Source organism: Suricata suricatta, chromosome 10, assembly GCF_006229205.1.
Source record: "Suricata suricatta isolate VVHF042 chromosome 10, meerkat_22Aug2017_6uvM2_HiC, whole genome shotgun sequence".
In the NCBI taxonomy this organism is placed as follows: Eukaryota; Metazoa; Chordata; class Mammalia; order Carnivora; family Herpestidae; genus Suricata; species Suricata suricatta.
Genome location: NC_043709.1, coordinates 94,808,137 through 94,820,101, shown reverse-complemented (window position 1 = coordinate 94,820,101; position 11,965 = coordinate 94,808,137). Strand labels below are relative to the sequence as shown.

At 34.8% G+C, this 11,965-nt stretch overlaps 1 protein-coding gene across 2 annotated transcripts; it reads right to left on the bottom strand.

Moving 5' to 3' along the window:
• Positions 1-485: 485 nt before the first annotated feature.
• Positions 486-10,656, bottom strand: LOC115304187 (NKG2-A/NKG2-B type II integral membrane protein-like). 2 transcript variants are annotated; one of them, XM_029954255.1, is made up of 6 exons: positions 10,295-10,656; positions 9,915-9,992; positions 9,419-9,472; positions 8,750-8,901; positions 3,673-3,776; positions 486-3,441 (listed from the first exon to the last, which is right to left on the bottom strand). In XM_029954255.1, the coding sequence occupies exons 1-6, from the start codon at positions 10,479-10,481 to the stop codon at positions 3,321-3,323; spliced, it is 696 nt and encodes a 231-aa protein (XP_029810115.1). In that variant the 5' UTR covers positions 10,482-10,656; the 3' UTR covers positions 486-3,320. The 2 variants fall into 2 exon arrangements, with proteins under 2 accessions (XP_029810115.1, XP_029810116.1); XM_029954256.1 differs by lacking the exon at positions 9,419-9,472.
• Positions 10,657-11,965: the final 1,309 nt, after the last annotated feature.

Here is an 11,965-nt window from a genome sequence, read left to right as displayed (position 1 = left end):
TCGGTGGGATACTCTAACATTAGAAGGGAAAGGACATTTCAGTCCCTTCTTCACCTTGGACCTTGGAGGATCCCCAAATCTAGGAATTAAACAGGCTATCTTGTCCCAGCTTAAGAATCCCCTTAAATTTTCCAATTCCAAAAGAGACATCCTTGACATGTGTCCAAAGGACACACTTTGTGAGACGACTGGGGTTCTTGACCAATAAGGGAAAAACATTAACTGCAACATGATATCAAAATAGGAAATACATCTACAGAAAAAAATTACTTTAGTGTCTGTACATGATGTGTACTGAATTTCTCATTTTTAAATAAAAATTTCTTTAATGTGTATGATTAAAGTATTTGCCAGATTGCTTTCTGATCCTGGCTATTTCAGTGGGGCAAGGTAGAAGGCAGTTATAGAGCTTCGGTTTTACTGGAAAATGACCTTTATTGAATATTGGGGAAGCAAAATATGAAGAGATCATAGACAGCAAAAACTTCACATGGTTAGGCTTTATTTTCAGAATCTTTTGGCATTACAATTATTAATTATTACTTATTCCTCAGAACAGCCCTATGAAGTTACTGCAATTAAGATCATGTCACAGGTGATGGCACAAAAGTATCAATTTCTTAAGCCAAAACCACTGAAATCTAGTGCATACCCACCCATGTGCCAAGAGGTACTGTCCCAAAAATCTTCAAGTAACTATGAATAAGATACTATTTCTACCATATTTTCTAGCAGAGGAATCTAAACAAGAGAAGAATGTCACTGAGCCAGAGGGCTAAGAGTGTGTGCTTAGAAATTACATGAATGACCAGTTTGACTGCCAATGTCCTTAAACTTTATATCTTTCTGTTTATATCTTATTTGTAAATTGAACAAGGACCATGGTGTAAAGCATCTATTACCCTAATATTTGTCTCTATACATAACTGCTTTACAAGGATTTTTGGCACAGAAAACAAAACACCAGATGGGAAATTAAGAGAGTAGGAAAATTTTAATCTATTTCCAAATAATTTTCTATTACAAACTTACCTGTCTCATGAAATTTAGAAAAAATATTTTTATGGCTATAATGGTAGATTGAGTTATTTTCAGTGAATCTACATTTCTTCCATCTGACCACTTTGAAAAGTCTATACTTTATAGACAACAAATGATAAGTTTGGCCATGTGACCTTTTTTCAAAACATAATGTGAGCATAATAACTTGTTTTCACAATGTAATGTCAGTGGGAATGTGATAGCTTATAAATTCAGAGACCTGGCACTAAGAAACACATTTCCGCTAGCTGCTATCTCTGCTATAAAAGATCATATATCTGGTATCCTGCTTTTCTTAGAAGAAAAGATCTGAGCTGACCCTGTATGTAGTCTGGAGTCAAGTCCATGCATGTCCAGACTCTATTAACCTTAACATACTCAAACCACAAACAGGGAAATAAAAAATAAGTGCTTAATTGTCAGTGTGAATGCAATCTTGGGTTGTATGAAACACATTGGTAATAATTAGTTACAGCTGCCATTACTAATTATATTCAGTTATTTTGAATATTCATATAATTGTTCTAGACGAGCATAAGGATTATGTACAGGAAATATAAAGAATATGTCTATCCTCACAGTTAAAAGTGTATACGATATAAGAATTTGTTTTGCAAGTAATAATCGAGTCTAATCTCTATCCCTCTTATAATTGAATTAGGGTAGAAATATATGAATTATTATCAAATTACTCAAGGTTGTCTTGAATTCTGGAGATAACTAGTTTGATTAATACAAATATCTGTCCCCTTTTATTTTTTGGTTTCCTCATTACTTAACATTTTATTTTTTGTCTCAAATTATTTTTAGCATGATTGTAAAGACTGACAGAGTGAGTACATAAAAAATTTTTAAAAATCCTAAATATATTCCATAATATCTGAACCCTGGTGAGGAAAACAACTTATAAGAGAAAGTATCAAAGGACACTGGTTATTATCCAATTAGAAACCAATCTCTACCTTGAAATGAATGTAATCTTTGACAATGCTGCACGAAAACAGATTCAGAGGGTTCACTTTGGTTCCATTCTGTGAGGACGTGGGGAGATCTGAATGGCTCTTATACAGCAGCCCAGGGGGTAGTCCATGAAAACCCTGAAGGGCCATTAATTTAGTGCTCGCAGTTCCAAATCACCCTCAGTGCCCTGTTCTAAGATAACAGTGCAAAATCCTATCACTTTTCTCCCTTGTCATCTCACATGACATTGACTTTTGTCAGTGAAAGACAAGGGAGACGCAGTGCGGCACAAAGGGCTCTTCCTCCTGGCTTCATGGTGTTTTTTCTCCTTTGGCTGCCATGGGTTGGTTGCCAGTTGCATGCTTGCGGAAAGTCCTGTGTATTCATCTTACAGTAATTCTTGTAGCCAATCTCTTTGTTTCCTGTCTTCTAGTTTTGCCTCCTCCCTGCATGTCAGGGAGTTCTTTCTGGCTGCCAGTCACAGCCTGAGATCCGTCCTCCCCAAGTTCAGCCTGTGGAGAGCGGAGCTGCTCTGTCCCAGGACAATCCAGTGAGCATGTGTGCCATGAGGCTGTGTCCCCACACCGTCTTCAATGACGTCTGAATCCCGTCTTCAGAGAGTAGTCCTGGCTTCCCAGTGATCCCTCCTTTAACTCTAAGATATTCTCTGTGATTTTCTTGATCTTTGTAGCTTTTCCTCTTAATAATCTTTTGCTTACATGTTGATAATAACCGTTTACCTCAAACGTCCCCTTATTTCTGTCTCCTGACTCCATTCTGACTGATACCCTTGTCAATCTGGCTCAAACAATCTTCATGTGAAGTGCTTTAAGGGCTCTGACAAATCAATTTTCTTGATAATATAAATGGAATTATTCTCTTTGAGAAGTTTTCAATATTATTTTGATGTGTAATATATATTATTTATTTTACTAAATAGCAAAGGCTTAAGAAATAAAATACACGAGTATTTTTTTGCACTAATATAATTAATTTGAGAACAGTTTTACAGCACCAAGAGTGAAGCTTCAGGGACACTTTGGACTCTGGAAGATATACATGCATTGATGCGAATTCGTCCTTGGTAACTAATGAAATGTTCTAGTGAGTGATGTTGATAATGGGAGAGGCCATGCACATGTGCAGATAGGGACAATATAAGAAATCTCGATAACTTCCTTTCATTTTCTTGTGAACCCCAAATCACACTAAAGGCAATATCTTAAAAATATGCAGAGAAAATAATTGTATGACTTTTAAAGTAACGAGAGATGTATTCTTTATAACTGGTGAAGTAGCAGTATGCCAAAAGGAGGTACCTAAAATGCCTGGCGCTTACAAATATATGGTCTTTTTCCTGAGCAGGGTACAAAGTAAATTTTTTTAATGTCAAAATCAGCATATGTACAATTGTTCTCATTCTCTGAAGATGATGACAACCTGAAATACAAAGAATTGTATCTCATTAATCTTACCCATATGTACCATAGTATTTTGATGAATAAGCCATTCATTTTGACTAATAGTTAAACATCTAATTCTGAATTTCCCATATCAGTTTCTTTGGAAACATTTCAACATCTGTGTTTCTATGATTGTTCACACTTTGCTGCTCACTTTCTACGATTAGTTTTTGTAGGGAACAAAATAAGAAGTTGTCAGGAAACTTACAGGTTGGAAGCAAATGTGAAGCCTTTGGGCTGCCCAGATGAACTTTTATCCCTTCTCTGGGAGACTCTAATCCATGTAGTCCGAGAGAGTAAATTCAACAAAAACTATGAGAAAATAAATTGTATTGGAAGTCAAAGCAAAGTTCTTATACTCGTGTATTTGCAGTACCAAATTAAAGTTAATTCTTTTTTACTTTATAGAAACTTTCGAATTGTAATATATGTTACACCCTGGACACTTAAGTATAAAAGTATTTTAGTAGGACTAAGTGGAGAGGACAATCTGACAATGATAACAATTTCAGAGTTTTGAAAATGGATCAAAGGTCAAAAACTGAAGACATATTTAGTAGAAAAAAACCTGGAGATTCACGTTAGAAGCAAACTTGTAAACTTCTCACCTAGGATGCTTCCATGTCTCCCCACCCACGACCCCCAGCTCTGTGATTGAGAAGACTTCCTGTTACAATTGGGAGAAGCTACAAAGAGCAATGGTGCTGGTGTCACCGGGGGAGACGGGATCAGCAGTGGGAAAGGGGGTGAAGCACCCCTTCAGTTTTCAGCTCCCAGTGCTGACTTCATTCCGTAATGATGAAGAGAACCCATACTTTTAATGGTCAGTAGATGTGGTGTTTGTGTCAAGCACTGTGGTCCCCATAAACATAATGGAAAGATCCTGGATGTGAGACTCTAATGGAGAAGTTGATATGACCTCTGCACACACTCCGAGCTGATGGAAAATGTCTGTGCACATGCAGAGGAGACCAAGATGCACCCAGGAGAAAGCATAAACACAGGAGACCTGAGAGCTAATAGGAGAGTTGTCAACAGTCTCCTCCCACACTCACACTCACAGATGTCACGTTGCACAGGGTGAAAGCCCTACTGACCAGCAGGATTTGAACACATCCTTTCTAAAACAAACAAGCATACAAACAAAACCCTTGTAATTAACATCAAAGCTACAAAGTCACAGCATCATTGAAATAAGCAAAAGGAATTTGGAAAAATAGAACAAAACTATCAGGGGACAGACTTTATTGGAGAAGATTATGCCATAAACCTTTTGCACAAAAAAAGTAAATCTATGAATCATGGAATATAATTCATGTTTACTAAATTATGTTTTCAAAAGTGTCTACCTAAAATGTTAAAAAATATGATGAGAAATTGGAAGATGTCTTCCAATGAAAAGAAAGAACAGGTCAATAGAAACTTCTACTGATAGGGGCGCCTGGGTGGCTCAGTAGGTTAAGCATCCGGCTTCGGCTCAGGTCATGATCTCATGATTGGGTTTGAGCCCCTTGTCGGGCTCTGTGCTGACAGCTAGGTCAGAGCCTGAGGCCTGCTTCAGATTCTGTATCTCCCTCTCTCTGACCCTCCCTTGCTTGTGCTGTCTCTCTCTGTCTCTCAAAAATAAATAAAATTTTTTAAAAAAAAGTATAAAAAGAAACTTCTACTGGGAGAAGTTGTTGCACACATTAGAAAAAAAAGTATTTCAAAGTCTTATTTATAAATATATGTGAACTATAAAGAAAACTTAGTTGAAAGAATTACATGAACATGTGATGGCAGCAATCCAGTAAGTAAGAAATATCAATAGAGAAATAAAACTATAAAGAAATAGACTATAGAGAAATAAACTACAGAGAATCTGAGTGCATAAATATGTACCTAAAATTAAAAATTTACTAACTTCTCAATAGAAAATTTGGGATGTATTTTGAAAATAAAAGATGAAAATGAAGGAATAACAAAATTTATTTATACCACATGTTGAGAAGGAAAAACAGAAAAATTGACAGAATTCAGAGACTTTCTAAACAGTGTCAGGAAAGTCAATATAAGTCTAAGTAGAATATGAGAAGAACAGCAAAGGCAGAAAAATACAGAACAACAATATGAAGGCACAAAGAATGAACAACTTACTAATATCATTTAAAAATATTTATAGACACCTGAGACTTAGGAAACTGCTGATAGAATGACCACATACAAATCCACATCTCAGAACATGAAATGACCAAAGAACACTTGCAAAACAAAGAAGTAATCTTGACAGAAGAGAGTGGATTATGAAGTGACTTAAGTCAGTGTGAAAATCAGGGAATAGGTGATGTATCTTCCACCTCAATCAGCTTTTGACCACAATATCTACCACAGAATCCATATCTCTGCCCTGCACATGACTTCACACTAGAACGGGATGCAATCAGCAAGATATAGGAAATGAAAGCCGCAGGCCTGAAATCCTCCATGGAAACAATACCTTAAAAATATCCAGACACAAACCTATGCATATTGAGTCTAATCAGTTTTGATAAGGGTGCCAGGAACATTCAATAGGGAAAGACAGTATTGGAAAACTGATGACCCACATGGAACAGAATGAAATTGGATGTTTACATTTACACCGTATACTAAAATTAACTCAAAATGGACTAAAGACATAACTGTGAGATGTAAAACTACACAGTTCCTCAAAGAAAAATTAGGTGGGTGGAATAAACAAATTGTATTTGGCAATGATTTCTTGGGTATGCCACCAACGCTAGACCACAAAGGGAGAGTTCATTGTAGCTGAATAGGCTATATCCCCCCAAAACATTTCTGAGCATTAAAGGGCATGATCAACAATGAAAAGACTGAGTGGAAAAACACTTGCAAATCATATATCAGACAAGGAATCATATCTAAAATATATAATTAATTTACAAGTTAGTACCACCAGCAGACACCAAAAACATTATTTAAAAATGGTTCAAAAAATTAGACATATTTCCAATGAAAATATAAATGGTGAAAACTCATACGAAAAGATGCTCAATATCATTAACGAATTAAAAATAGCAAATCAAAATCTTGATGAGTTCTCACTTATACTCATTAAGATGGATGCTATAAAACAAAAAGGTTAGGTGTACTTGGTGGCTGAGTTGGTTAAGAGTCCAACTCTTGGTTTTAGCTCAGTCTTGATCACACAGTCTGTGGGTTTTAGCCCTGTATCAGGCACTGTGTTGACCAGTCAGTGTGGAGCCCACTTCCCATGCTATGCCTTTCCCTCCCCCTGCACCTCCCCTGCCTGCTCTCTCTCTCTCTCTCTCTCTTGCAAAATAAATAAATAACATTTTTTTATCCATGTGATTCTCAATGTAAATAGACAAATATTCCGGACACTTATAGTATAAATGGGACATTGTAAGGGACCATAAAGGCAAGTAAGTCTCTACGTTGTACTCAAGCTGCTGTGGGTTGTGACAGACTATGTAGACTGTGATCTATGAGTATATAATTATCTGCATAAAGATAGTATCTATATTATTTATAAAAGGGAGAGTAGAGCATATATGTACATATATCTAACTCTATTGATATAAAGTTATTTGTGAAGAAAAGACTTATTTTACTATACATGAGGCTCTGTGAATGAAGGAATTATGTAGAAAAATATAACTATCACTTTTATCAAGATCAGAAATATAACATCAAAAAATAAGTTTCTAATAGGGTCATAAACCATAATTAAAAGTCAAAAATTAAAGAAATAAAGAAAAAGGTAAATTCAGCAAAATAATAAAGAAAATTATATTCATGAACTTTGACTCACTTCTGAAATAGGTCCATCATAATCACTGTAACACATAAAATGCTAAGTAGGACGGTGCTAGCATTAAAATTCTGATTGACTCCAATATGAGAGTAAAAATGAACATCACAGGTATTGCATCTTAAAAGCTCAAAAAGTGCTCATACCTCAAATATGACCAAGACTTCTAAGAAGTGAAAAGAATACGTTACCCTGGATAAATGGGCAAGAGACACACTCCAAGACTTCTCATTTTCACAGTGAGTGTACCCTTAAGATTTACAGCTCAAAAAAAAAATGGTGCTGTTTATAACCACCAGAACTTATTAATTAATTTTAGAGACTACTGAGTTTTGGATCAAAGGACTATTTGGTACAATGTATATCTGCAGAATACAATAGAAAAATGTAGACATAATTTAAAATAAGGAAATATACACATATCTATGACGGCAATTTTATACTACTGCTTACAGGGACGTAGCATAATTATAAATAAATACAACTATTTTATATTGTACAATGTTATTTTATAATGAAAATTATATTATCTATATTCTGAAAATATACTATTTAATATGCATTAATGTATAGTAAATTATTATAAATATTATTTGTGGAAGAAGACAGACATTTCATAAAATAATTACTAATAATACCCACACACTAAAAAGGAACTAAGTTTCTGAAAAGGATTTTTAAAATTTCATATTTATATAAGCCAGCACTGAAAATTCACAAACTATAGACAAATATGTTAATATAGATGGATTAGAAATAACATCTAGGAGAGAAGGGAGACACATAAAAATGCACATGGAATGATTCCATTGCAATAAAGCCCCCAAAATAAGCAGAGATATTTCATAAAATGGAAATAGGCAGGGCTGATAAATGCTCTAAATTTCTATCTCATGATGTAATTTGTAATTGTGTGATTCTATCTATTTCATAATCGATTTGCACAATCATATGCCTAGTTTCCTTGATGTGTTGTAAAATTAAATGTAAAGTTTATTTAAGGGAAAACAGCACGTCTTGAAACACAGCTTTCTATGAAAAGCAAGAATGGCAAATTATCAAATGTACACTAAAGGTATAAAAATATAAATAATGTGTCATTGAGTCAGACTATGGAATATTAAATACTATAAAATAAACTACAAATACATAAAAAACTATGAATGAATTCTACAAGCATAATATTAACTGACAAGCTTTTGTATTTTTTATTTTTTACATTTATTTATTATTTATTTTTGAGAGATTAAGAGAGAGGATGAGCAAAGGAGAAGCAGAGAATGAGGGGACCCAGAATCTGAAACAGACTCCAGGCTCTGAGCTGTCAGCACAGACCCTGACGTGGGGCTCAAACTCACCAACCTTGAGATCATAATCTGAGCCGAAGTCAGAAGCTTAATTGACTGAGCCACCCAGGAGCCCTATTAACTGACAAGCTTTTAATAGAATCTGGAAACATTTGAGAACTTACCATGTCCTTTTCATCATCATAGGAGAGCAGGTCAGAGTTGTTAGAAGCACAGGACGTCCAACTCTCATTCCAGGATTTTCTCTCAGTGCTAAGGTAATAGCAGCTGTTGGAATACGTAAACCACTCTTTCAGGCAATGACAACAGTGACACGCTGGAGAGAGATTATGAGACATTATCCAAAAAGCTTTGAATATTAGAAAATGAAAGTTTACATACTTGTATATGTAACACATGTGTGTACATAACATATTCATATACCCTTACAAGCTGGTATAAATGAAACAAAATACACACACAACCAGAGAAAAGTCAGGCTTTCATCCCCTAATTTATGTGAACATATAAGGCAACCACAAAAATGTCCATCCCAACATGTGCTGAGAGCCACTGAACAAAACCACCTTTGTGGCATGATTTATCTTTTATCATATTACAGGAGGAGGAAATGAGAGGCAATGGTAACAATGGGTATGGTGATATTAAATGAATATTTCTTCGCATTCTTGTCCAAGAAGTAATAGTTTCCCATAATCACTATTTCTGAAAGCTCATTAAGTGATTATCTAAACCATTTTTCCCAGAAAAACCTATTATAATCTTTGCCTAATTTAAGATAGAGATAAAATAAACCCTAAACTAATATCAGAATTTTGTGAGTGATGCTGTACCTTTCTGGACCGTTGTTTCCAGGGATGTTTTGCTCTGCTCTGGTCCTTCAGTAGCTAGAACATTAAAGCAATCCTCAAAAAACAGAATATTAAGTAAAATATATTATAATAATTTGAGTTTCCTAGATTAAAATTGGGTGTATTATTTTATGAGAAAAATGTAATAAAGTAATAAAGTAATGAAGGGGTAAATAATTCAAAAGCTTAAAGAACCAAACCTCACTATCTCTTGCAATATTTGGTTTAAGCAATCTCAAGAATTAATTCACCTTGATGCATAAAGTCTCTTGTATAACTTGCCTTTGAGTTGAAATCTGAATATATGTTTAATACTCCCTGAAATTATTCTGCTATTTCTACTTTAGATACATTCAGAAAAATATTCCATATTTAGAGCATACATGCATTAAAATGAGGTCATGAAAGTCAGACTGTTATACAGTACACTAACACTAACGTGAAATATTCCCTTTGAGTCATTCAAACACTTACTTACAGGGAATAACAACTATTGTGACCACAGTGGACATCAAGACCAGGAAGATGATTCCCAGGATCCCAGCAATGAGCTTCTCTGGACATGATGGTATATAGTAGAAACAGAAATGAAAACACTGAGTAAGGATGATGGAGAAAATAATTTAGGAAATTTACAAACAACAGAACCAACAGGGCACAGGGAATCACATATAATAACTTGCACCTCAAACCCATCGTGACCATTGAAATCTTCTCTCAGAATACACCAATGCATTCAATTACAATACGTCCAGCTCTGGTCCTCACAAGAGACAAATGTGGGAGATCATTTCCTACCCTTTCCCTACACCCCTGCACCCCAACTTCACACACACCTGTCTGAATTAAAAGTCTTACCTTTGCAGTGGTAGTTCTTGCCGTTCCCTTGAGGATCTTGAGAAGCCCTTTGAAGATTTAATTCTGCATAGGCTATGTCCTCCTCAGGTACTGAAATGGAACTTTTAGTGCCCCTAGGTTTCTCTTGCTGTCTTTTTGAGCCCTTAGCGTGATGGAGTTCTGCATAAGTAACTGCTTGGTTATTCATGTCTGCAGCTGAGGAAGGTCAGGTCTGAAACCGAACTGAAGGTCTTGATAAAGAGTGTGTGTAATGTGCTGACAACATTGCGAGTACAGTGACACCGGGTGGAGTATGGGATGAGGACACTACTCATTTGCACTTGAACAATGTCAACTCTGGTACTAACTTTCATAGGACTTGAAATAAGTGTTTCATGATAGAATAAGTGTGTTTTTACAAGAGTATTGGTTGGGAAACATGTAAAGCAAGAAATTGGTGAAGAAGAAAGGAATTCATGAATAATAATGTCTTCACGAATATAAGGCCAGAGTCCACAGACAGATTTCCACACTATCAAAATAACCAGGTTAAAATTAAAATACTATATTAGAAAAAAAGTGTTGCACCAATTTTTTGACAATGTTAAAACCCATTATTGGTTAAAACCTAAGGGTCCTAAGATTGAAGAATAGTATTTTTAGCAGTTATAGGAATTTCCTATTGCAAATGACTTTTATTTGTGGTTTTAGATTGCTTTACTAAAAAGTAATGCAGTGCTATCAAAGTGGTATTTTATTTTGAACATCTTTAGGGATCTGAGCATCATTAAATTTTACTATAAGTATCTTATATGCTGCAAAACGTTACATGACACACTAAAATTACCCAAAGCAGGAACAACAGTGAAAACAGAATGAAAAATAAAACGCGTTTTTAGAAGAGGACTTTATGAACATCAGAAAGTGACAACTGATTTGATGGCAAACATATGATACCATAAAATGATAAACAAAAGCATGTATCATTTATGGAAGAGCACAGTTGTTACAAACTTCTAGAAAGATCTACGATTTCAAAGGCAGTGAGGGTAGCTGTAGTTGGATAGTTATGCTAATAAATCACATAAATGTAATATCAGACTTCAGTCAGTGAACTCTGTAGTCAGGGAAATCTGGAACTGCTCCTGGTGTCAAATGACAAAATGTCACCTTTAAAAAGTTGTTTTGTGTCAGTATCTGGTTTACTAAATTAAAAGAGGAATCAAAATATGTAAAATGTAAAGCATATAAAGGACTTAAACTCAATCTGTCTGTTCTAAGGTCTCAATCATATATTAGTTAGTTTAATTATGTGTAACACAATAACCATTTATCATGATGGATTTACATCATTTAGACCATATAACATAATTCATTACACAGGAGTGTCTTTCAGTATCAAATAACGTTCTCAGCCAAGTTTTGTTCCATTTTTTAAAAAGTCTTTGGATTGTTTACAGTTAAGTTCGCATCTTACAGAAGGTACCTCATTTTGCATTTTATGAAAAATCAAAGTGTGTTCATTTATCAAAGTAATTATGAGAAATTACATTTGTCCTTTATGATAAAACAAATTCATTTTAAGAATCTATTTTTAATGCTGGGCAAGTATCAAATAATATATAATATACCATTGGTGGCAATTGATGACAAATCCAAATTAAGTGTTCTTGGCCATGATGCTTATGTGAT

Excerpts from the sequence above, each read along its gene's own strand:
- LOC115304187 (XM_029954255.1), bottom strand. The coding sequence starts at position 10,481 with ATGAATAACCAAGCAGTTACTTATGCAGAACTCCATCACGCTAAGGGC. Across the intron at positions 9,473-9,914 it reads CACAATAGTTGTTATTCCCT|CTACTGAAGGACCAGAGCAG; the intron begins GTAAGTAAGTGT and ends TTAATGTTCTAG. Across the intron at positions 3,777-8,749 it reads ATGATGATGAAAAGGACATG|TTTTTGTTGAATTTACTCTC; the intron begins GTAAGTTCTCAA and ends ATTTTCTCATAG.